The sequence below is a fragment of the Anser brachyrhynchus genome (assembly GCF_964034855.1).
Source record: "Anser brachyrhynchus genome assembly, chromosome: 26".
Taxonomy (NCBI): domain Eukaryota; kingdom Metazoa; phylum Chordata; class Aves; order Anseriformes; family Anatidae; genus Anser; species Anser brachyrhynchus.
In genome coordinates this window covers 5,806,253-5,833,615 of record NC_137719.1, presented here as the reverse complement: position 1 = coordinate 5,833,615, position 27,363 = coordinate 5,806,253, and the positions used below count along the sequence as shown (strand labels likewise).

General features: G+C 37.8%; 1 protein-coding gene across 11 annotated transcripts in view; it reads right to left on the bottom strand.

The window, feature by feature from the left end:
* Positions 1–27,363, bottom strand: part of UNC5D (unc-5 netrin receptor D) — a 211,888-nt gene that overhangs the window by 26,833 nt on the left and 157,692 nt on the right. For 10 of the 11 annotated variants that reach the window (XM_080568468.1, XM_080568474.1, XM_080568469.1 and 7 more), the window contains 4 exons: positions 13,432–13,612; positions 12,412–12,579; positions 11,296–11,460; positions 2,882–3,067 (listed from right to left, as the gene is read on the bottom strand). In XM_080568468.1, coding sequence (XP_080424594.1) covers positions 2,882–3,067; positions 11,296–11,460; positions 12,412–12,579; positions 13,432–13,612 — 700 coding nt within the window. The remainder of the gene's footprint in view (positions 1–2,881; positions 3,068–11,295; positions 11,461–12,411; positions 12,580–13,431; positions 13,613–27,363) is intronic. The other variant, XM_080568467.1, reaches the window with a different exon arrangement.

Genomic DNA, 27,363 nt, shown 5'->3' with positions numbered 1-27,363 from the left:
TGACTCATATCCTAGCCATGTAACGATTGGTGTTCTTTTTTAAAAATGGCAAATTTGGTGGAACTGTTGGTATACTGTATGGCATTGCGTGTGCACCTGCTTCAGTGCCCCATTAGTCCAAACTAAGTTTCAGCCTGTATCGTGGTACCAAGCACGCTACAGCTAATTCCTTCCTCCTTGGCAATGTCTGGAGCTTGAATCACTCTGTCCTTAAGAACTGCCTGCAAATAAAAAATCGGGTCTGTATTTCACTGTCACTTTCAGTGAACCATTAGATGCAGTTTTAAATCCTAAGCAGTACTCAGCTGCACTTTGATTTGTCCATCTATACATAAATTGGAGTTAGACAGGTAAGACTTAGGAGATCTGGCCGATGTGCATCTAATACTAACTTGTTTGATGCACTCAGTACATACTGCAGTCATGGGAAAAAGAATTGCATTTGGAGAGTAAAAGCTCTCCCTGTTTTGTTCTAGTATTAAAGAAAAATACCGTGGTAGGCATTGGAAATTTACATAACTGAGCTTTAAGATGCTAAATCAGAAATCTATTTCTGGTCCTTCCAGCATTTCCTTTTTGTTTTGCTCTTCCTTCCTCATATTCTCAGAGAGAGAACATTATATAATATATAATTATATATAACGGAATATAATATAGGGTATATTATTATATCATATAATTACAGAGGGCAATGTTGAAAACCAGATGAAACAATGTAATAGATCCAACAGGTACTTGATCAGTGTGTTTCCTGCACTTGAGGCAATTCCAAAGTGCATGAATCCAAGCAGGAACTTCTGGTTTTGAGTGCATTATTATTTTTTCAAATTAAAACCCACTGGGTGAAAACACAACTTCCTGCAGACCTTTTCAGTGAGCTTACACAAAAGGATAGATTTTGCCTGAGGGAAATTGGGTTGAACAGAAAGTGGGACAAGAGAGTAATAGGAGGATGAATACCCCAGCTATACGTCTAGGAGCATTTTAGATCAGAAAACGCTGGCTACTGTTAGAACCTCAATTCTTTACATGGTTTGGTCTTTTTTGTTTGTCTTGTTCCTTTTTTTTATTTTTTGTAGCAAATATAGGATGTCTCAACTAATTTTCTAAATGACCTGTATGTCAACCTTGAAAACGATCCTTTTAAAGAGACTGCAGGTTAGGTAGCTAAAATTATAAATAAATTTCTCCAAAGAGTAACATTTGGATCATTTCAGTCTGTGTAGCTGCACGCAAAGTAGCACAGAATCTCAGATTACAGACAAATGGCCGGTAACAGCTTTAGCATTCAAGAAGTTGCACTATTTTTTTTTTTCGGCAAGGTGCTGCATTCTGTATGATTTCAGGTGAAAACAAATATAGTTCTGATGGTTTGCTTTGCAGCTTCACTTTCTTTTTAAAAGCGTCATTTCAAATGCCCACTCTCAAAGTACTTTCAATAGTTTTGCTCTCAGTACATAACAGAAGAGATTTTCCCCGTACATTACCCAGTTTAGATGGCTTCAAAAGAAACAGACTGCATCTCGCTGTTTATACACTTATCTAGTGGTCCTACAGACCCAGCCGAATAGAATTACACAAAAGCCTCATTTTTTATTGTCCTTTATACTATCTATTGTCCTTCTGTCAGTACTGTGCTCTCCTTTTGTAGCAAACTGAACAGAGAACTGGCCTTTGTTTTAGCTGAATTGCTTAGTTTACAAATAATCATATTAAAAAAACCCACAGACAGAGAACCCAAAGTAACTGAACTAACAGCATCCCAGCACAAGAGAAATTTGCTGTCTCAGATGTTTTCAGTGCCCAGAACTAATACTTTTGAAACGTGAAATCAAACAGTTCATTCCCCAGCCTCAAAACAAGACTTTCATGGCAAGCTGAACAAAGAAAAAAGTTATTGAGGCATTTGTTGAGAATTACACGACTAATTAAAGACTTGAATTTTTAAATGAATGAGTAAACATCCTTCAAGCCTCCTTGTCTACCAAGCCCTTCTTCCAGTTTCTTGCAATTTATGCTTGGTGAGAAATGTCTTTCAGAAAATAAAGTAACTGTAAAAACAAAACAAACAAACAAAAAACCCAACCCTACAACACGTTTCACTTTTCTGAAGAGAGAAGAGACATGGGGACACTTTCACGTCCAACCAACACACCCACCTACCTACCACAATAAGGCAGGTCCCGATGTTATAATGTCAGCACAGAATTAAAGAAATACACTATCTTAAAATAATCCCCATTCTATCTCCGTCCCGCCACCTTTTTGTCCAAAGGAAATATAATTTCAGAAACCACCTGACTGCTGCTTTTAGTAAAAGGTTTTATTTCTTCCATATTTTATTGCATTGGTGGATTTCTGAAGTCTTTAAAAACTAAAATAAAAATCAATAGATGTTTACACGCCTTTATCTCCAACAGACCTCAGCCTATGCTAACAGCAACTTACAAAATATGTACAGCTGGGATTCTCAAATTAATGATACAATAAAAATCTAATCACTTTTAAGGGAATAAAGAAAACAGAAGAGCTGAGTAGGAAGGAACTAAAGACAAATACATTTTTTCTTTTTTTTCTTTCCCTGTGAGTCAGAAATGTCAGCCTAGAATCTAGTGACAGTATTTGTAAAGCACTCAGAGCGTGGTCAAGAAAGATTATATGTCCAAGTTGCCATGACAAATCAGTAGCACAGACCGCAAAAGACATTACTGTTCTAACCACCAGATCCTGACCCTCGTACTGTAGCTACCTGTCCGTGGCTTTGGGCACGTCTGCTTCGCATTACGCTGGAATGCCCTCCCCCAGCCCGTCCTGAGTATGAGCTTAGTATCTCTTTGTAGTAGGGACTCTGGAGAGAAGAAAATGAAATCACAACACTAACCTTGTCTGACTGTTTTAAAATTAAATGTCTGGAAGCCTCCTGTCAGTGCAGATGAATCAATCACATCCACGCCGTACTCACTCTGACTCCGTCTGTAAAGGGTAACGCCGACCACCAGCACAGCCACAGCGATGACTGCTGCTCCCAGGCCGGAGTACAAGGCAATGTCACTGGCATTCTCTATATCTGAAAGGAGAAAAAGCGGGTTCTGAGTCAGCCACGCTCATGAAAATGCCCTGGCTGGTCCCGGCTGGCCGTGAGCAAAGGGGATTGTATTTATATGTAGCCACAGACACGTGGCCAGGGAAGTAGAGCTTGAGGCATAAATGCAGAGCAGATCACAGGAGGAAACTGTGCACAAAAGAACGCTGAAAAGCCAGCCTTTGAAAGCACTGGCAAATTTCCCGATACACCATTCCATACAGGTAAACTTGTATCGTTTTAGGGATTGCATCACGATATTTGCAGGTTTTTTAAGCAGATCATTGGACTTTTAGCAGTCAGAAGCAGGGTGCTTACCACCAGCCAGCCCTCCCATCAGCACACTGTTGGCTCGGGCTGAGTGCCGAGGTGTGCCACCATCTCCCATTCCAGCCCAGGGGAGATCATTAAAGTATGGAAACACAGCCCTTCAAGGGGAAAACATGGAACAACTGAAGCTAGGGAGGGCTCTTTTAGGTACCAGCACGATTTTCACCTGTTGACGGCTCTCAGGGACATTTAAGTTTTTGTTTGGAGTTCTGAAGCTAATCCGGGAGGTCATGAATCCTCTGAAAAACCTTAGTGAATCCTCTCCAAGCCCTGGGCCCTTCTCCATTCTTTATTTTTTGTGCGAGCTTTAGTTTAAGAAGGAACAGTCCATCCTCTCAAAGCTTGGCGAATGGCTGACGATATCCTGCAAATCTTCCTTGATTCCTGCTGGCACCCGCTCAGTCTTTAGAAACAGGTTGGAAACCAAAACCAAGCCTTTCCCGTGATTGCGGCCATGCGTATTAAGCTTACGACCAAGTTTATTTTATTTTTTTTAAAGACTTTAGACTTTTTACAGCAGATAAGAATTTATTTCTTTGAAAGAATAAATCCAAATGAAACCTGCAATATTATGTAATTGAATTATCCAGTCCCGCTGTTCTAGATCTTTTGGGATTTGGGACCACGTACCATGAAATTAAATTACTTGGCAAGTACACTTAGCAGGTCCTTAGATACTTCCCTTAATGCCAAACTCCAGTTTAGAGGAAGAGATAATCGTGTGTTCATCCTGTACATCATCTGCTATCCCATTATATGTTGCTTCTTGCTATTAAGTGAGGAGCATTTGGTACAAAAAATGCATTTATTTATAACAAGTGACAGTGACAAAAAAAATAACCAGGAAAAACAGACTACTCAATATCAGTAAATCTGCAATGTACAGAAGCATGGCAGGAAGTCAAATTTTGCATTTAAGAAATAGCCAATTATTAAAATTACTTAATTACTATTTGGGAGGAGGCTTCTGTTGTGCATACAATTTATTTTTTGCAAAAAGATAACTTTATTTTAGCTGAATTTTTAGAATGAATATGAAACTTCAGACCACTGAAACGAAGAAAATTACTACCTATGGGCAGCATCAGAAAAGCTTATTTTCTTGGCTCACCAGTTTCTTATGTAGACCAAATGTCTGACAACTAACAATACAAGCAGCTGAAACTTTCTGGGAAGGCACAACCGCTGCCAAATGCAATAATTAAGTCCAACTGTACTCTTCACATAAGTAAAAAACGCCATATGAATTGCAACAGCAAAGAAACTGAGTAGGAAAACACTGCTTTAAGTAGGCTGAAGCACATGGGAGATTTTCCATGAATAAGGCAATGCAATCGATTTTAAGTTGGGCAGTTGAATCAAAAGTAAAATCAACAGTTGAGGTCAAACTTCCTTAAGAGAAACCACCCTTCTATTCCCATTCTCTAACTTTTCCCAGTCACCCTCAATTCAACATTCCAATATCCCTTTCAACCACAAATAAACATTTTGAAATCAGGTTTACTAGGACTACCTTTTCAGCCTAGAAAATACTTCTGCAGCTGTTGAATTTTCAAATTACCTCATATCGAAAAATGTTTCAGTTTTTAGCACTCCCCCCCCCCCCCCCCCCGAAAACTGTAAAAGTCACCAATTTTTAGTTTCTGTGCAAATAACAGCTTCCAGAATAAATCCATCTTCCGTGGCATGTCAGACAAGTAATCACAACGGAATAAACGTGGCAATAAATAGCTCTTATCCAAATTCTTAGCATATTACAATTGCTACACACTCTACTAATAAATTACTGGAGAAAAATATTTTTTTCTGAACCATTTAGGCTCAAAGTTTGTAATTCTAGAAAGTAAGCTTTTAGTTGGCAGTGTGTTCTGGCTTAACCCAGCATGCAGCTCAGCACCACGCAGCCATTCGCTCCCTCCACCCCCCAGTTAATCACAGACTGTTTAAAAACTCCATTTTATTCTCTTTTATCAGGTACAGAAAGAAAAGTACACAAACAGTTACATTTCTATTTCTTCCACTTTTCTATTCCCAAGCTATTTTGTTGATACAGGGAATTAATTATGAAACTCTAGCACTGACTTAATTTTTGTGGGCAATTAGTACAATGAATAAGCCCAGAGAAGGAGTGGTGTGTATCTCCAGTGGTGGAAGAAATCTAATAACACGTGGTCCTTTCCCTTTCTAGAGAACTGCAGTGACCTGGTAGTTATTTCACCATAAAGCATCTTTGAGTCTTCCATTTTGCTCATTACTTTGAAACAGAAAAAATGCTGCAAATCTGAATCACCTCTTCTACCTGCTTGGCATAATCTGTTATAAAGTCTGAAACGTGCATAAATAACCAGTAATAATCACTAAAAACTTCCTGCCACCATAATGACAATGGGTAGGAAATACAGGAGCTGAACAGTCACCATCAAAACCCAGACAGACAGCACACTTCAAGTTCTTACCTGTGACTAACAGCAATTCATTATTCCAAATCTACTTCAATAGTTTACCTCCTTATTTTCAACCGATTCAGATGCTTGGTCACATGTCAGATAATTTAAGTCTCATGCTCTTATAACTCTACAAGACCACTACACGTTGGTTAAAGAGTAAAGCAAGAATACAGAATTGAAAAAGTGAGATTAGTTTGATTCAAGGAAAAATTTTGTTTTCATCAAATCCTTTCAAGTAACTCTAGAACATGATTTTGACACTTTTCTGTAAGGTATATGATTAAAAACTCCTTACAGTTTTTCTTCTCTGAATTTCCTTATCTTTAATAAAATTATCATTGTTCTGTTCCATAGAAGACCTGAGTTATTCAAGTGTTCCCATAGCTATCTACCTCTTTTAAATTGGGAGAAAAAAAAATAAAATCCACAAACCCATGGGAACGAACACACAGACTTCAGGGGAAAAGGGTATCAATTCTCATGGCATCCCTTTGGATTGTTCCTGTGGAACACAACTGCTTAGGAAAGGTAGCTTTCAATTTTACTTAGGATGTCAGTATTTCTTTAAAAAAAATACTGTATCTTAAAAGTAATTTTAATCTCTTCCCCTTTCTATTTTTTCTTATTTCTCCATTCAGCTGTAGAAGTTAAATAAGAAAGCATGGGAAATTAGGGAAAGTAGTTAATTTATGCTTTTACTTTTCGGCAAAAGGGAACAAAAAGAAAAACAAACAAAATGAGAAAACATGTACAGTCAGCCAATTACTATTTAATGGACTGCATCCTCCCAGCCCAGTGGAGGTAGTGACTGTTATAAAAACCTAAGATTTCCATACATTTCAGTTACAGGGTACATGTTGGTGTTAATTTTAGCCTGTATTTCACTCCACCTTCTGACACTGTTGCACAACATTTATTGAAAGCACATTTGATGGTAATGAAGTTTCTATTAACTATGATTAAGTTTCATAAAGCACCTGAAGATAATTTAAGATGTGCAGAAGCAGAAAATGAAACATTTGGTTTAGTACATTAGGAAACGTAATTGATTAAATTATCTCATTTACAATAAGTGCTTTCCAGGAGCTATGCAGGGCATACATTTCCCCCAGTCTCCCATTAGACTTTGCTAGGAGATAGGCAAGCTTCTTCTAGCTTCCCATCCTCCCCCAATTTTCCACCTCTCTTACTTTTGGTACCCTTTAGCAATATGAAATCCATTTCTTCATATAGCGAGTCTTCAAGAACAAGGACTAAAAGTCAGAGAATAATGGAAAAGGCTAGATAGTAGAACAGGTTGTTTCTCAATTATCTTCATAATTGACTTTGATTTTGCATCAGTGATGATTCATGTAGTCTTAAATGAAGTTCCTGTTTCACCGAACAGCAGCAAGCTGCATCATGTGTTTCTAACCCCACAGCTAAAGAAACCCTTTAATTCTCCTAGGAACCTTGCATGCTAAAATCAATCCCATTAAGGTTTCTATTTTAATAAATCAGAAATTAAAGCAATTTAACTAATGCTCTTACAAGATTCTCTAATTAAATGGGAACAGCACAGATAAACAAAAGTGTATCAATTGCCTGCGCTAAGTCACAGCGCAGACCGGTTGTATGCGACCCATCAGGAGATGACTCCAGCAAGAATGTGACTCCTTTCTTAATTTAGGGCCCAAGTTCCATAAAATTTCAAATAATCTCATGACCCTATGCACCTATATCTTGGAGGAATACTCAGATTTAAACCCCACACTTTATGATACAGAAGAAAATCTCTTTAAAGAAGATACTAACAATTGCATCCATCTCACAGTACAGATGGATTCTCTTTCCACGTCCTCTAAAGGACGTGAGCCAAAAATGTGTTTATAAATGTATTTGTCAAAATTCAAAGATTTTTTTTTGTTGTTGTTGAAAATTAAGTTGTGAGAAATCCTCACAACTTTGTGTATGGATTATAAAAGAAAAGCAATGTCTTAGCTTTAAAAGAGGATAGGCCTCATGCAAATGGTGGCTTTGATGAGAAGAGTGCCTTTTCTTTCTTAATGAAATCTTTCAGTTAGTCAGCTCAATTCACATGTGCCGCTCTTATTTAAACTAAAATTTTGCTGAAATCAATGGAGAGTGAGAAACAGACTGTAGGATAGGAGGCCCTGAAAACAGCATATAAATTTATATACACAGAAAGATATATAAATATACATACACACTCTTTACAGCGCACAGCATACCAACGCCCTTTACCGGTTGATAAATCAAGGTGAAGTGAGCTGACCGAGATCAGACAGAGCCGGTGGTGGAAAGAGATTTGAACCAAGCAAGCTGAACTCCTGTATTACTGCTCCCCCCCCCGCCCCCCATCGCAATTCTCAAAAGATCAATTTCAAGATAAGCATTCCTGTAGAAATGACTCTCAGTCAGTCAGACACAAAATTACTGAAGCACAGTCACTTCTTTTATTTTTAGTCTAAAACCTATGATCACCAAGTCGCTAAGAAGATGCTTTCAGCAGATGCAAAAGCCTTTCATATAACCTTCAGTTTTATTTAGTTCCTAAACAAATAAAACAGAATGGCAGAGAAGATGAGAAAATCATATTTACAAGAGAAAAAAATAACTTACTTTGGGATTTTATTTCATGAAGAGGTTTTTTATCTAAAGAGAGAGAGGGAGAGAGAGAGAGAAAGAGAGAAAGTTGCACTTAATAAATTTACATGGAGCATATCTATTTCCTATATCGCTTCTGTCTAGCTCTATAAATGAAACATTTTCTCCTTGTTTGCTGACAATATGAATATTTTATGTTGTCCATATTTTTCCCTTCATCTGCTTTTTCTAAATCTCTTTCAGGATGTTTCTTTGCAGTCATTTCTCATGTGGTTAATTCAAGTATTTGTTAGCTTTTGGATGCCTTTATTTTAGAGTATTATGCACCCCAGCAACAAGCAAGTTCAGTACTTTGAAGTGGATCACTTGGCAAACGAAGTCAGTTACGATTTAATTATTTCTCTGTATGTTTATAAACTATCAACATGTACAATATATTCACATTTATGTATCTAAATACACACAAATAATAACCTCTATAGGTGTATATAAATAACATAGAGAACCAATGTAGTACTGAAACATATGCAAGGGTATATTTATAGATGTTAAATTAACTTTATAAAGCAGATTCTATATACTAGTGCATCTCTCTCAAAAATGAGCCTTCTCTCTCTCTCATAATAACCATTTGATTTATCCTGTATAACCTATACCTACAAAAGTAATCTTTAGATTACCTTAGAACCATGTCAAGATCCATGATGTTCATCGTAGTTTTTTGGTACATGACAATGTAAGCAAATGGTCATGAAATGCCTTTTGTTATCTTTTAGTTAAATTGATCACTTTAATAATATTCAACTTAAAAGCTTCATGGTTTTTGGCTTTGCCAAAAAGCTATTTTTTTTCTTTTCTTTTTGAGAGTTTTTTTTTTTTTAGTGAGGAAATGGTGTTTGCAAACACTGAATGAATAGTATCAGAGTTGGTCTCCGTAATGGAAATAAACTCTGTGCTGCTGACACAGACTGGTATCTACAGAAAACTGCAGTAGAATTGAAATGAGTTTGCCATATAAACTAGTGAGATTGCTAGATCCAGAAGCCTCTTGGCAATATTCAGTATCACAACTGGTCAAAAAATGAAAAAAACAAATTGTTTATGATGCGTTAGTAAATAAATAAAAAAAAGTTTGTAGTTCATCTCCTTATAGCCTGTGTGTTTTTTTTTTGGGGGGCACTGGGAAAAGAAATCGATAGTTTCTAAAGTTATAAAAAACAACTTTAAAGCAAATAGATAAAAGCAAAATAAAAAACTCTATAAAATCCTCTTCTATTAAGCAATGAAAAAGTTTTCACCTCTAGAAGATAGAGAGAAACCCACCAAGGAAATGTATACTCCTGAGAATACCAGCAGGGAATAAACAATGAAATATATGCAAGAAATACTAAGTTATTAAGATCATCTGAGTCAAAGTGACCTTTGCTTTCAGATGGAGACAGTCTCCATTTTATCCCAACTTGGCGGGCCTGGCAATCATTCACATAGCTCAAAACAAAAATAGTTGTCTTCTGCAAAGCGGTTTCTCTCTCTTCAACCGTTCCACATCCCAGTACACATTCCCTGCAAGGAAGGTGCTTTCAGCTGCTCCTCAGTTAAGGACTGGGCTATCTGGATCCATCCAGAAACAATCAAAAACTAAAGCAACAACAAGAAAGAGAGATCTTCTGGGAATGAAAGGATGCCTTCTCTGTGTTATTCCCAATCTCTTCTCTGTGTTATTCCCAATCTTTTCTGTCAGGAACTGAATAAGGAGTAACCTGAGAGTAGGCTCTGTTTTATCACTGTTGCATTTAGTGACTTCAAGTTGAAAATTCTTGCTAGCAATTAGAACTTTTCCTGCCAGTTCAGAATCGGGCCACATACTTCCGGCATCTTACATTCTCATCCTTACTTTCATTAGAGTTCTTACTTGTTAACCACAGAAATGTTTCATTGCTATTTTTGCCTCGTGAAAGGAACAAAGTTAACAAGTTGTGCCTGATAACCTCCAAGAGATTAGTTATCTGAAGCGCTGCACTGCATTTCCTTCACAATTCCCGATGGGATGAAAAGCAGAGCAGGAAAGGCACATATTGGAAGATGAACGAGAGAAAGATTTTAAAAAATAGGGTAATTGCATCAATTCCTATTAGCTGAGAAAGCAATTATGGTCCTAAAAATAATTTGACAGAAGTGTATATATATATATATATACAGCACAACCCATTAAGGAGTAATGGTATCACATTCCAAGATAAAAGAAACAAGAGACACTTAATACTTCCATCTATTTGAATGCATACAGGAATTCAACTTTCAGTACCAACACATACTTGCTATTACTACCCATCACAGCAAAAGGAAGAGACGAGCTTATTTGAAGCACAAGGAGCACGCAGGCTAGAGTTGATCTCAGTTCCACTCGTTACTGAACAGCAACAGCTTCTGATTCACTGAGTTTAGCTTCTGCTTTTACAGCTTAGCTCAGTTAGTTCCAGTGAAAGACTGTTGTATACAAGGACTAATAGTGAGAACGCTCTCAACACCAAATTATATTGGAGTAGATTTTTTTTTTTATCTTCCCACAAAATACCAGTTTCTGGTTCCAATATTAGGTAAAAAATTGCTGGTGCAGAGAGAAACCTTCAGTTATATTTCTCTTCAAATTAATTTTATTGTTGTTAGTTCAGTTTCCCTAACTCCCCTCTCACCTTATAAAAAGAATAGTTATACTTTACAAAATGTAGTCAATATAAGAACTTTCATAGGCATTACATTTAGAAAGAGAAATTATATCTGTTTTAAGCCATAACTCCTAAATCTACTTCAGTGCAAACGGATACCCACCTTGAATGCAAAGCCCTTCGGTGCAATTCTCGGACTCTTGACTCAAGCCCTCGCAGTATTTTCCTCCATTTCGAGGAGGCGGTGCGATACATTCCCGAACTCTCAGATGCTCGCATTCTGGGCTGCATACAGACCACTCGCTCCACACCTCCCAGTTTCCATCCACTGTATGGGAAGGGGAAAAAAAACCAAACATTGTCATTGCTTATCAAACTGGTGTAATTCAGAGTTCCTACAAAGAAAATTTGTTTTGTATCTCTCCTCAGGTCACACCAAGTAAAACACAACACTATATTTATTTCTCAAGAGTTGGATACCGTGTCAGATGTGAAGTTAAAATTCTGCATTAGAATGTATCACCTCACACATGCAATGTGAAAGCTTTTAAAATAGCACCAGTGTACAAAGTCCTGCAAATATAGGCCATTAAAAACTGCAGGAGGAAACATTTCCTTTGCCACCTAGCTATTAGCTTCTAAAGTTTCAGTGCAAATTCTACCTTAAAACAGGCTGATGTAGACAGGCCACGCATTATCATACCAGAAAATGAGGTTGACGTTTACAAAAAAAAAAAACACATAGCTGGCCTTGCAGACCTCTGGCTAACGCCCTGAGCAAGATGATGGATCAATACGTTGCTTTGCTAACTGATATACAGCTGCCTCTGACCCTGTCCCAGATGAGAATAAATTCCACAGTCTCATGTATAAATCAGATTGAAGAAAAGTCAGATTAACTCACAGACAAATATAAATAATATTAAATTCTTAAAATACCAATTCAGGACATGCTGTACCTAAAAATTCATAAAAGCTAGAAGAGAGGTTTACCAAAACCCAAACAGGCTATGCTATGATCCATGGAAATATCGAGTCTTAAAATTTCCATGTACACAATCCTACACTAACTTTCTTTAGCTGTATACGTGAAACCCCAATTCCAAAATCAGGTAAGGGAGGCTTTGTTCACTTGGAAGGATGCACGTATTTCCAGTTGCCTTTTTGACCTCAGTGGGCTCTTCAAAGCACAATTGTCTACCAGGCATTTCAGACAGAAAAAGGTCTCCCCTAAGTGTGACAGTCAGTGTTACTCCATAATGGTCTGTGCATATCTCACCAGGGCAAAGAGAAGTGCAGGTAATTTTCTGCACTGACATTCCTTCGCAAAAAGCACCTCCGTTGAGTGGAGCAGGGTTAGTACAGGTCCGTGATCGCTTCTGCCAGCCCCGACCACACCGCGCGTTACAGTTTGACCACTCAGTCCACGACGACCAGCCTCCGTTAACTGCAAAACACAGACGTGTTAGTGGTTGCAGAAGGTGCTCTAAGATTCATTGAGCAACAAATCTGTTCACATCACTTAAAAGCAAACTTTTACTTTTGAATGATGTTCTACAGGTAAATTCCAAGCTGAACTAGGAGCCATTGCCACCTACAAAACATCAGGACACAACTACATGAAGGCCATGGTGTCAAAGAACACAAACACTTATTTTGGAGGAGTAATAAGCTAAGAGGCACAGTAACTCATGGGAAGATTCAGAGGGAAAGGTAAAAGCAAGTACATCAATTCTCTTAAAACATGCTTCATTTAAATCATGAACAAGACTTTTATTATTTTAAACAGGATTATTTAGGAATGCTCTGTCTCTACCAATAAAACTTCACATGCGATAATAAACAGGGAGAGCAACAGGGGGGTGGTAATAAAGGAACAGTTCTGCTCTTTTTAGCTTTGCTGTCTAACATCTAGATTTACCAGGCAATGCTCGTACACTGCAGAACCCCAGTTAAGGAAGCCCTTTAAGTATCTCCCTAGGCATGTGTTTAAGGGTTTCCTGATACAGGCCTGACTTATTGGGGTGGTTTATCTTATAATTGGATCTTATTAATATCTGGAGCAAGGATCATTAGCACTGACATAGCTTCTAGAACCTTTCGTCACAAACAAGAAACTCGTAACTCTAACCACTGTAACAACAGGCATGAGCTCGGCCTTGAGCAACAGAACTAAAATTCATCATAACAGGAATGAGGTTAGCCATTTGATTAAGAACCAGTTGTACGTTAAAAATATAACCAGGCAGAAAAAGCACGCACATCTAAGCTTTTCCATAATTATCACATTTTCACCAACCATAAACCACAACTGTCGCAGACATGCTCCTTCTCTTGGCAACAATGTTGGCAGCCATGCAGGTATAGTTCCCAGAGTCAGACAGACGTGCCTGCCGAATGATCAGGTTGTGGTCTGCTCTGGTGTCAATGTTCTCGTCCAGGTTGGAATCAATGGGCTCTTCATTCTTCAGCCACTCCACCTGGAGAGGGGTGGAGAAGACAAGAACGTGACATAGGAAAAGAAAGATGGAAACAGGAAGCCTGCAAAATTGTATTTCAGTGATGCCATTGTGATCTTTATTATAAACATTAAGATAAAAATCAAGCTAGGATGGGATTCCCAACAAGGCAGACATTCACAAACTCAGAAAAGAAACTAATCCTATTCTGAAGAGCCTGGAGCCTCATTAGCAAAGACCCACCAAATGAAATGCTAAAATAGGAAATATTAAAAGAACTATAAATGGCAACGAGCTGGTTCAGAGTTGCAAGAATATGGATTATAAGGAAAATGTACTACTGGGAAAAGGGGGAGGGAAGTAAATGGAGACTAGCAGTCCAAGTGAAAGTCAACTAAGGAATAGCAATTTTATTTTATTTTATTTTGTTTTATTTTTTAACTTCAGGGGAGGGAGGTATGGGCTAGGAACTTAGAATGATTTTTATTCTAAGAAAAAAATCTGACAAGAGAGAATAAGAAGTGTTTAAAAATATTACTCTTGATATACAGCATTTCACATGTTCAAACCATTGGACAATGATCAGTTAGGCTTCGTTGATATATAGGGTTAATATGGGGTATTATTAATTTAATATTTTTGAGAGAGAAACAGAAGGATGAAATCACTTGCTCAACACTGCACACAGTGGACGACCTGTCATCACAACAGATTCTCATTTTAAATAAACATTATTAAACTAGAAGGCCATTAGTATTTGTTGTCAAGGTACATAAATACTGTGAAATGCTATCTATAATATATTTCAACACATCTCATATCAACCAGCATATTTCTGAGTAGACCCAGGAATTATCCGCAAGGCATTTCACCACTTGAAACATTTAAACAAAATATTTAAAGCATGGTAAGCTGCTGTTACAGAACTGAAATATTAAAAATAGAAGCAGAATCTATTAGAAGACTGAACAAATGTGACTCATTTTAATAGCTTTTCTAGACCTGAAGGAGGTATGGCTGTACTCTGAAGTCAAATACCCTTCTCATCTCCGTTCTGATGAATAACCTCATTTGGGAACCTGTGGAAGGACCTGTAACTTTGTGGTAATGAGCTTATGGATTTGCTAGCTACAGGCATTCATTAGCACACTGTTCTGCGCAGATGGTCTGCAATTTGTAGATTTTCCAGTTTATAAACAAATCTGCAAAAGCTGACCATCAAAGCCAATTAGAATTCATGCCAGACAGCAGGTTTCCCTTCCAGTAGCATCAGTCATTTTGGTTAGCTGGGGACAGAAGGTGTGGGACTGACGTATCTGTTGCTTCTCACATCTCTGCAGCACGGCAGTCAGCTGGGAACCTACCTTGAAAAGAATTGGGGTTTGTGGCATTGCTACCTTACCTGGTGACTCTGGGAGTAAATAAAGCGAATATTTTACACATCTGTTACAAGAGGCTCTAGATGAATATGAAATATATTACATTTTATACAGAAAGTAGACTTTAGTTCAATGTACTCTTTTCTCAACCTGCAATTAGCCAAAAATAACAAAACCAGAATGTCATCGTCAAAGGTTCCATTAAGCATTTAAGACTTCTGTCTTTATTTCTGCATTCTCTTAAAGCTTTGATACAGTGCTGGGTTTCGTTATTGTTGTTTTCTCTTTTGGTCTGTTTTTGTCTCTCAAATATTATTAAACAATTTCCCTCACAAAAGTTTTCCACTCCTAGAAGCACCCCAGGAAATGTCACGGCTAACATTCGTACTCGGCTCCTTTCCTTCCCCAGGCTAAGTGCCGTGACAGACACTGCCACCACGGCAGCAGATGGCCAGCCACCACTCCGGAGCAGCAGCCAAATGACCTTACCAAACCCCCTAATGCCGAACTCTTCCCTTAATAATATCCGTTTGAATGCATTCACGCAGTTGTATTGCATTTCCCTTTGGTGTGAGTACGATGGGGCGTGATCAAGTCATCCACCTACTGCTATGGAGCTTCCCTTTTGGAGGGAACTGCAGCACTAATTGTCAGAGGGGATACATCCACGTGATTTTGCATTTTGACTCTCATCAGATCAGGGCCTTTTGTGGGGCAGGAAGGCTCCAGGTCCTGATTACTGTTACACTCGCACTTTGGCACCTCGAGCTGTTTTTCCTCTAGATAACTGTTCCAGGAGGGAGTGCATCCTGCTATGTTCTTCACTGCGTGTAGGACTGCGAGGCATGGTGAATGAAAAATGTTTACATTAATGCAAAGCATTTAAAAGAATGATGTTCGCTATGAAGGGAGAACATTAAACAGACGGAACATAAATGTGAAAGCAATCAAAAGATGATTTGTAAATGAGGGCGTGCATTGCTTTTTGCGTCTTATCTGGAGGCTCGATGACACTGTGAATACTCTTTAATTCCAGCCTCCTCCTCACTAGAAGATGACTGCTTCAACCTCAGCAGATGAATGTTTTCAAAGATGGAAAACTAAGATGAATTTAAAGGAAAAAAATTATAAATTTGAAGCCAGCATGATGACAGAAGGTCGTTGTTATTTGCCGTGGTGCAACCTTTGGAGAATTTCAGCACACACATACACGACCAACACACACAACAACCAAGCAAAATAAAGGCGACAAAGAAACTCGCTGTATCTCCATATAAAATGAGGCATGTGGTCTGAGCTGCCAACTTGTCATCTCTGAAGAACTGACTCAAAACTCATTAGCATTTAACTTCACTTGCTTTATCATCAGTGGAGGTCATAAAGTTGCTTGTAACACACAAATACATTTCTATTTAGGAATTAGTCTGTCTGAAGATCTTAAGTGTTTTATCTTGAACTAGACCTAAAATGGCTGTCTATAACTGCAGTAAGTTTATAAAAAGAGATCTTTTTCCCCCTGAAATAAAATCTGCTCAGAATTAAAATACTGCCATCAATTTCTAACAAAGGCTAATCACGTAATGATTTACAAAAGAAATGCAGGGGCAGATATGGATTAACTCAGCTACTACGTATTGGGTGGCAGCAGATGAATTAGCGTAATCATAAATTTGTTCCTATTACAGAAAGCAATTATCAAAGACAAGCTTACAGCATTATCAAAATGAAATCAGCTAAATACACCATATCCTAGGTAGATTAAGATGAGAGTTAGCAAACTCTCTTTAATTATTTCTTTATTTCTTGAAAAATAAGGTTTATCCATCTCATCCGTATTTCTGGCTACTGTATACAACATCAAAAACCCTGTCAGCTGCACCACAACTGCCATTTGAGTTGGTGTAGGTGATGGGAGTCTCGCTGTGCAACGTAAGTGATGTATGTACATCATCCTTATTTCTGTGTGTGTCCACGCAGATAATATGGACACACCTCTTCCATACAGCAAGTCCAAACACTCTGGGGAATCACAGATACCCATGAGAATACTGGCGGAAGCAGGACCGCAGCTGAGTTTAGAAACTGGAGGAAGGTGCTGGTGGAGGTTGCTCACTTCCTTCGAAACTCTGCCCATTTTAGGGGCTACAGTTGTGGCTCCTGTGCCCCAAAACCTCAGCTGCTTTTGAGCCTGATGGCAATATCACTGGGAGCATTTTATTTCACTTTGACAGGCACTTGTTAGGCCTTTGCACAGACATCACCTGTGAAATTCAGGGAGAAAAGGTGGCTAACTCCAGGTGAGGAAGTAACGCTCTTGTGGGAAAGCTTATCAATTCCTTTGCCAAATTTGTACAACTTTTACAATTCCTGTAAAAAAATCCTGTAAGAAGACATCTTAAGAATATTCTTATTTACAGTAATAGAAATTACTTGGTGTTTTTGTTGTTGTTTGTTTAATACCAAACTTAGTATTTAAACCTTGAAGACAAGACAGTATGTCAGATAGCAGATACGGGCCTTAAAAGATCTTACACCTTAAGGGTTCTTCATCAGTTGCTGTAATTTAAACATCCCAAGAGCTGGCTGGCTGCCCACGGCTATATTTGCTATTCTTTTCAGGGTATCTTGTCTGAGAATATAAAGAGTTTAACACCCAACAGGAGCAATACAACTCAGCGGTCTTTTGGGCACACATGATAATTTTATAGGTCAGAAGACAAAAGACCTTGGTATTCCCGCTTTTAGATTATACTGTCCTGCCCTTTAAACACATCTGACTTTCTCATGTGGTCAATAACCTGAGTACACATATATCAGAGATAATATAGTTAGAATGTCAGCTCCTCTTGAAGAAAGAATCAATTGCTTTCTGTATGCAAGATAAACACTTCATGATTTTAAGATGGGAAAGGTCAACACCTGACTTATGGCAGCACAAATGTTTCTTATATAGTAGTCAAGTTTACAGATTTTAAATATTCTCTCTCAGATGGAGAAAACAGTAAATAGATCCTTAACCTTTCTTTATACATCCTTAGCCTTCCTTTAAGCCAATACCACTGTTCATCACATTCCTGAAAAACAGTTTTTGCATCTTTCGGATAAAAATGTTTTATCAGTCCTGGATCCGCTTGCTATTTTACATGTAAGCACAGCAGACTGGCATTTAGAAAGTCTGGTACAGAATGCAGTAAGTAAACAGGTACATTGCTGCTCATGAGATTGCAGGTAATTACACGAAACACAATTTTCGTCTCCACTATCTTATGTTTCCCTTGCACTGAGGCAGAAACTGTCTTTCCATGAACCAGACAAAACCTAATGTAACCTAATAATATATATTATCCAAAACCACTTTGAGAATGAAGCTGTTAAATATTTCTATTTATGTTAAAGTTGGATATAAAGAGCACAAAAAAAGTGTGTTGGAGGGGCAGAAAATGATATAAGAGAAACGTATTTCTGTACACGGACTATTTAAAGAAAATGTAACAAAAAATAATCAGAAATGTAGGCGCCTTTTTATGTCTGTCCTTTGTCAGGAATGTTTGACAGATCTATCATCCGGTTTTGAAATAAACAATCCTCCCCCACAAACTTCAATAGGGAGGAATGAAGTTTGGACATGAAATTTTGAGCTAACAGAACTAAGCCATCCAAACTGACCAAAAGTCATTAAAGCACGACTCAGAGACACTTCTCTGGATCTTTGTTCGTACTCTGCTGTAAGGACAACTGCTGAGCAGTGAACATAATCTTGAAGTTGTTTCCAATACCATTTTTGCTGTATCCTATTAAGATACTTAAGCAATTCAATATAAATAATATAGAAGGCATCTCCAAGTGAGCTCTTAGCTCCCTAAGAACAAAAGGAACACTGTCAATATATACAAAAGAACTAGGCAATACTCTGTCTTCCCCTTGAAAATCCACCTTTTCATTAAAAAAGAAGGAAAAAAAGGCAGAGCTGAGAACTTCTAAAATCAAAATATCTAATGCCTATCTGAAAGCTTTTATTTAATTGGAGAATAAAACGTGTGAAGGAAAGATAATTACTTTTCTCCAAATAAATTCCTTTTAATAAAGAATGCTTGCAGTAGGTTCTCCTCCTCATGCAGGTATGGCAGGCTTCTGACACTTTCTCTACCGACTCTACAGCAAGCCTAGGGAGATTATATCACTAGGCTAACATTAGCTTTTGTGAATATTCCCCCCACAGTAATCAGTTCAGGCCTCAAGCTAGAAAAAATTCTTTCTACCTTATCATAGATTTAAGTCTCATATTCCCAAATCTTTAAAAGATTAAAGATTTATTATTTAAAAGATTAAAAGCCTTATTAAAAATGGCTTTGCAGTGACCTAGTGTTTTATGGAAGGAAGCAAGATACATTCCCTTCAAGACTGAGCTAGATCTAGCATGAAATTTGTATTTCTAGAAGTGCCAGTGTCTAGCTTGAGAAATCTTCCTTGCTGTTACAGTTAGAATGGAAGTATAGGTGGGGCAGGTGCTCCAATTACAATGACGAATTAAGATGGCAGCCTATCTTTGTTACAGTTTTATTTTGCTTTCCACTCTAATACTCAGAACAAATACATACAAGAAGCCTCCCATCAGCATAAGTCATCGTGGGAGATTAATAAAAAACAAAAGCCAGTTTGCTGGACCCAAACCATTCACATCTACCTTTGTGATCACACAGCTGTTTTATCAAAACGATCAAAAAACATTAATCTTCCTTGCAAGGAGCCTACTGCTAGCAACACAAAGGAAGCAGGTCAACTGTACCTGCTGCATTTTTTAAAATTAATCCACTGAGGGAATATTGTTACTGAATCGTTTAATCACAGTCATACTGTTCTGGTAAGCATATTTGTCCTTCGTTAGATTGAATCTATAATCTCATTGCAAAAATCTGACACATTGATTAACTCATAAATCAGTTTGCACTCTCGTTGGCCATACTGTGGAAGCAGCACAGGAACATTCTCTTTGAAGAGATGCACTCGGTTGTTGCAAGGAAGCATTTTTCTTTGTGTGCTTTAAATTCCCTACCAAAAACCGATACTGCTGAATAATCCAGAAGGGCATAAAGGCTAATGTCGTAGGGGGAGGTGTGAGAAAAAAAGAATTTCATATCTGCTCTTGAATAGGTATAAGGGGAAAGATAACAGCTTTTATGTACATCTCTATTTGTAATGCTGAAGAGGAAGGTGAGCAATAGGTTGACTCAGACATGCTATTTTAAAACACTGTTAGAAAGATACATTTGCTAAATGTACCATTGCTAATGGTATGTTGTCTGATGGGTAAAAAATATAATCAGGTCCCCCAATACATTTATTTCTTATTCTCGGAGGAATAAATCCTAGCATGAATTGGAATGCCATTCTTGTTTTAACCACCGTGCAAAAATTATGAATGAATCGGCATTAATAATGCCCAAACTTTTCTTTTCTACATGACACACAATCTAAGGATATATAGTAATTCACAGATCTTGTTTTAAAATTATTCTATAGAAAGTGTGTGTTTCTCAGTATTGTGAAACATGATGGTCAGAAAGAAACGAAGCGCTAACACTCTGGTGCCACCAGTGACGTTTTGTTTTTCAGTGCACAGACATTTGGAAAGTAATAGTATCTGCAGTTGACACTGAAAAAACATTTTTAGATAAGATTATTGGAAATGTTGTTTACAGTGTTTTGCTAACACAGCATCCCAATAGGCAGTATCACATTTATACCAAGTTCTTGGAGATAAGAAAATCATCACAGAAAGCTTATAGTAATTGAAAACAAAGGGTACAAATAGAGTGATCTCTTCTCTTGCACTTTTATCTGCTTTTGATCAAGTATCACTGCATGTAATTAAAAAAAACACAACACAGTAGTATCCCTACCCTTGCTTCAGATTATTTTTCTCAAGAAAATTTAGAATAAAGGTCCCAGTCTTTGCAAACCAAATGGCAGCAGTATTGCTCAGATAGCATACTACTAGGAAGTGTGAATACGAGCCCGACTAGAACTGTAGTCTCTGTTACTTGCTTTCCAGAATTGTACCTGAGATTAACTGCATCTCTGAGCAGAATGGGTCTAAATTTAAGTGAAAAATATCACTGATGAGACTGAAATTACAGTATCAAATCAATATTAGGAACTACTAAGCCTATTAATCTTAAAATGAAATGAACAAATAAATAAATAAAAATGGGAAGTGAGTCAAACTAAACCAGAACCGACAGTTTGATTTTATAGATCATAATTTTTATATGATTCAGGGAAGAGCTTTCAGAATCAACACACAAAAAATGCATTCACTGTGTCACTTACAAGGAAATAATTATTTTAGTACTAACCCTTCACAAAATTATTCTCTCCAGCAACTTAGTTTTTTGTCGTATTTTTAAATGTGTAAAATTTAAACATAGCAAAACCAAGAACGTATGACAAAATTTTAACTATGCAGAAATATTATCAAATGGCAGTATTCCTAAGTGGGAAATATTACAATCTACTTTTTGCTCACTATTTCTCTGCTCTGCTGTTTGTGCCTTCATCAGGGTTTTGCAGTGCACAAGATGCTCTGCTTAGTTAGCACTCCCTTCTCAACTCTTCCCACATTTACAAAAACACAAACGAAGGAAGGTAGTGAAGAATCATTGCCCTTAGCCAGATCGCATTGTCATGGATTAAAAACTGAATGGATTTGGAGACAAAAACGTGTTTTCATCTGTTATCAATGAATTCAACTTAACAGTAAAACCCGAGCAATGCAGATGAAGCAGTGACCGTCTTTAACTACACTCAGAGATGTGACTGGAGTTGCTTCCCCCTCAGTGTAAATGCTGACAGCGCTCACGTGCTTTTGGTGGATATTCATATTCCCATCTTGCAGGTAGGTAATACTCACTGACCATTACACTCGGGGGAACTCTTAAAACTTCAGTTATTTATGTCTGAATCTAACTACTTATGCCAGACAGCTTCTCCCTTCGCAATTTATCCTGAAGGAGGCTAACTTCAGCTCTGCACATTCACTATTAGTCAATTACTAAATTGTTACCTCTCCCATAGTCTCATTTGAGATAACTACAGATTACTTCATTTCCATTTGTTTTACTTTGATGTGTTAAAAAAAAAAAAGCAGTATTTTTGATAATTTCTCTACCAATACCTTGAGCTCGTTAACAAGTAAATTTATTCCAGTGACCGACCAGCCTGCATCCGCGGTTCAGAAACAGGAGCGTTTGCTCTAGCATTCTGTAGTATCAGAATAAACGTTCCAAGACTACACACAATAAATTACTTCCCTTTGATTGGCTGTGTGGTCTCCTTATCTTGATTACCACAGCAACTTCTGTACTCCTGTACATTACAGCAAACAAGGCTATAATTTTACTGTTCTCAAGAGTTACAGTGAATCACGAATACGTAATGTTGTTCTTCTTTGCAAGTATTCAGATATGATAATTTCAAGAATGAAACTGTGAGATCTTACTAACAGAAACATCCATTTTATCCACTAGTGAATCATCCTTCTCTACGCACAGGAAAAAAAAGTATTTAAAATCTGTCTCTACATTTGAAGAAATACCGTTTTTAGTTCACAAATATGCAACACTTACGCTGTGGCACTAAATGCAGTTGAGCAGATTTGCAACAGGAATAACTCACTGCTTTCTCTTGGAACATTGTTTGCAATTTAAAAATGTACAGATTTATGTTCAGAGAGGCAAAACATTCCCTAAACCTGTGATGTTTCAGCATTTCAGTTTCATGGTACCTCAATGACATTTATTCCAGATTATAAAATAATCAGCACAAGTATATTGCATCAACAGAATCTGAATAGAGAACCCTTACTACCTCAAACATAAAAGGCATGATGTATAAAGAAATGCAAATACAAAGTGCAATAACAAATGTGGCTGCTACTCTGAAGCTGTAAAACATCCCGATTTATGTAGCTACCAGGGGGTGTTTTCTCGTACCTGGCTGGATAGGTTGATTGTTTCAACTTAACAACAATCTTTTCACCTCTGAAAGAGCATAATATTTTTTTAAGAGCATAAAGAAAGAGCATAATTATTTTTTTAAAAAAGCTATGTAAAATATCCCTTTCTGGGGAAAAGGGGAAGGAATCCATCTATACGAGGGTAGACTTTTATCTTAGCAGCTTCTGTTTGTGTTGCTGAGTGGAGCTCCCAATGACTACAGCAGCACAGAACATCATATAATCATTAGGTTGTTCTGCTTTCCTTCGGTCTCATTGGGACATACATCAAGGTCAGTCCCACTGCATTGTAACTACACACATACATATATACATGTGCCTATATGCAGAGAAAGGAAAAAAAAAAAGATTGCGTTATGACTACATTCCGTGTGATTCAGTGTGCGCTAGTGAGAAGATTCAGGAAATAGAATGGTTTGGAAATACTCAATTAGACTATGATTCGACAGGAATGGGAAAATCCTAAAAAAAAAAAATGCAAAAAATCCTGAACATAAGGGCATGTACACATCTCCCTTGCTTGTGGAAGAAGACAGCTTAGAAGTCATCAACATGTTTGGGGATTCCTTATTTTGAGAGGGAGACATGGAGAAGCTTAGATGTAAAACTAAAACCTAGTTGTACAGAAGTCACAGAAATAGAAAGGAAGAGCAAGAACAGCATCAAAGGCAGTTAGCAGACTAAGAAAAAAACACTGTGAACACATGGGTAGCAACAGTTCAGCACAAGATACTCACTTTCTAGCAGATGATATTTGAATCCGCAGTGAACTGTAGTAGAAATGGAAACACTTGACTCCACAGACATCTCGCCTGTTCCCTTCTCGCCTCCCCCTTCTTGATTAGAGCACTAGTCACAATTGACAGTAAACCAGCTGCTCCTGTTATGACTTTGAGTGCAATTTACCAAAATGGGCCCTAACGTAAGAGGATCAAAAATGGCTAATGCAGTCTGTTTTATTTCACACAAGTTGTACCAAAACTGAATTTTGTCCTGGTGAGCAGCAATGCTCTTCCAGAACCTGTACCCAGCCTAGAACCGAGCCCTAGCAGGCTCTTACTTCCTACATTTATTTATTTTGCCTCAACTCAAATTGTACCGTGTATTCCTGACATTTTGAATGAATTTGGCAGGAAAGGAAAGGAAAAAGGAAAGGAAAAAGAAACCCAACAACACTAAAACACGTTTTCTTTGGAGCTTTGAAGAGGTCTTACGTAATTCCTGTCTACGTGAGGCAAATAAACTGCCAGTCAGGGGGTAATGTAGCCTTCTACCAAACAGATTTGATCCTTCTGCTCACAGACCTTTGCTTTCAGCATTCAAGTTCAGAAGTTTGAATCCCACTGGAAGGGGAATAAAAGCAGCTGCACATGAAAGTGTTGTGTAGAAGTGCTATATGCTCCTCACGGACTCAGAAATACATCAGGTTTGTCATACTATAAAGGCGTAAGTATCAGGAGAAGATTGCCAAACATGCTGAAGATGTAACCTGTGGGCATCAGGGACAGAAAACAAACCAGACCCCTAGGCACACGCGCTGCCTAGCAAATAACCGCAGCATCGTTCCTTCTGCTGGCTGAACAGTGACCGGCACCGATAAAGCCTCTGACTGTGCTGTTCTGTCAAAATATGCACTAAAGTTTCCTAATCCTTGTATAGGACTCTTTCACACAATTTTATCATTTATAATTCTGACATAATGACAAAGTCTTGTAACTTACCTTTTCATCTTCAAGCATTCAAACTGAGGACGTTCTGGAAATAGTACCAGAAAAACACACACCACTGCAAAGCGGTGTAGGTAAACAGAAAAGCCCAAAGCAGTGTCTTTATAAAAGGGAATCATCTATTCGGAGGAACTAGGAAGTTCTCTCACTATTTTCCCCTACATTTTAGCAATCCTGTTCAGAAGTCTTTTGCTTCAGCATTTCTATTTCTTGACCCCCGCCTGCAGCTCCTGGGTGGGCTGAGATACTTAGAACAAGACAAACCTCAGATGTGGAAAAAACCACCATGTTTTCTCCTGGAGGAAAACACAGTGCACAATTCACTTGCTCGCATGAAATCCAGTACATACACTCATTTTGGACAGCTATGAGAGCCTTTGGAGACTGGCAGGCCTTCTGTGATGAGCAACAACACTGAATACACAAAAAATGCTCAGGTTCTCCCTGCAAGAAGCCAGTTAGAAATTCCTCTTGGGGCTCAAATACTCAAAAGCGTTATTTTATTTGCCCATGTCATTTTGTTAACACTAGCGTTTAAAACAATACAAGACAGTCAAAGTCTTAAAACACTTTTTTTATATGCAGGGACTCGGAAGCCAGCTGTGTGTGACTCATGCAGCACACCTGGCTGACCTTGTTTGCTCATTCAGGTATGCTTTAAGAGGGGTGTTTGTTTGCTAGTCAGCTGTCTGGAGTGGAAACAAGGACAAACATTAGAGACAAGGACAGGACAAACATTAGAAAAAAAAAGTACTGAATTGACAGTGTGAGTTCCCTGTAAAATTTCAAGAGCTTGCAATGTTCAAGAAGGAGTATCCAAAATAACACCCATTACAATGTTAAATAGCTTAGCAGCAAAATCTTTAAAAACGGGATCATAACAAAGCATAAAGGAAAAATGCACACTCACCACTAACTCAGGCTGCACAACCAGATAACCCAATGTATATAGCTGGCTGTGTTGCCTCGAAATTTATACAGCTAACAAAAAAGACTTGTATCTCTGTAATATATTTAAAAGGCTACCAGTTCTATGCAAAACCATGGTCTTTTTTTATTCCCCACTTATACAGAATAACTGAAATCTAAGGCTTTTTATTTTAGCATATTGAGCAATAGCATTAAAGTGGTTCTTACAAGCACTGATAATCAGAAGCCTTTTTTGCTTTGAAACCTGTTCTTTGTTTGAACCTCTACAGAGTATGACTCCAGGCTCTGTACTCTGTGTATTACAATTTAAGAATAATAATAATAAAAAAATATGTTCAGGGCATTGAAGATGAAGTGCTTCAGGGAAAAAAAATCCACAAGAAAAAAAACACCAGAAGGATAACATGGAAGCCTTTCTCTCAAAGAGGCGGGATGATGAAGGGCGAGGAACGAATACCAGACTTGACCAAAGATGAAACAGCATATAAAATAAACAAAATCTTGATTCTGTTTTTGTGTTGTTCAGGCTTGTGCGAAACACAGTCAAAGGCTTAAACAAAAGGCTTTAATTGAGCAGATGTTTTATAGAATAAAGTGGGCCTACATATTATTGTGTAAGATTGTGATGTCCTGAACACAATCAGTCCAGACCAGCATGTCGTGTATTATCCACAATAACTGCACGTTTTTCAATCTCTATTGGATGTGAAAGCATGAAAAATGAAAAGGATGAAGCAGCTAAAAGCCTCAACTGAACAGGGCGCATTTTGTCTGTGTGTGTTTGCGTGCAACAGAGAATTTTAAAACGCAGAGCAAATAAAATTGGTGCAGACATTACTAGAATAATTAAACTGAGCAATTATGGGTAAGCTGCTGCATGGTTTCAGTAAAACAGAATCAACGTTTAGAGGTTGCTCTGTCTCATTTGGTAGGGTATGTTGAGAACTGATAAAAGGACGTTAAAGGGAAGGTAGAGAATCTTCAATAGAATTTTACGTTCTAAGTGGGTTCAGAACTGCTTTGTCCACAGAAGCAGCCATTCGGTTTTATTTGCATAGTAACTGCTGCTTTAATCTGTGGCACTTTTTCACCACGTGTACAGTGTTGGATAGTGTCTAATAAAAGAATCTAAGTTTCTTTGGATTCTTGGAGGAGTAGCAGACAAAGAATAAAAGCAGTAACGATGTGCATTCCTGGGAGAAATGTCTATTTTCCCCAGCTAAATGAGTAATTGCTCTTCACTTTGCGAGTGGTTCTGTAGTTAACAGAACCTTGTCTCCCCAAAGACAGTCTTAGACAACTGAGTCTAAAAATGATGATCTGCTCAAGGATTCACATGATGTGGCCTGACTCTGGAAATGTAGTAAGGGTAATTTGTAGGATGCTAAACCCTAGGCATACGTGCAACTAACCAACTGCTGAGAAACAGTCAGAAGGGCTGAAATGTTGAAACCTGCTTGTCATAACTAGCACCAAGAATTAAGAATTTGCATAATTCCTTCATAATTCCAAAGAAAAAGGAATTTATTTCAACGTTCTAAATGCAATCGTGTAATTTTGTCATGTCTAAGTTAACCACTAAATTTCTTACAATCCTAAAATTATGGGAAATTGTAAGAAAGTTGGCTGCAGTAGTTGCTTAAGTAAAACCAGTTTTTAAGAAGAGCTTGGTTTTAGATAAATAATCCTTGAGACATATTGCACACACCGAGCTCAGTCTTC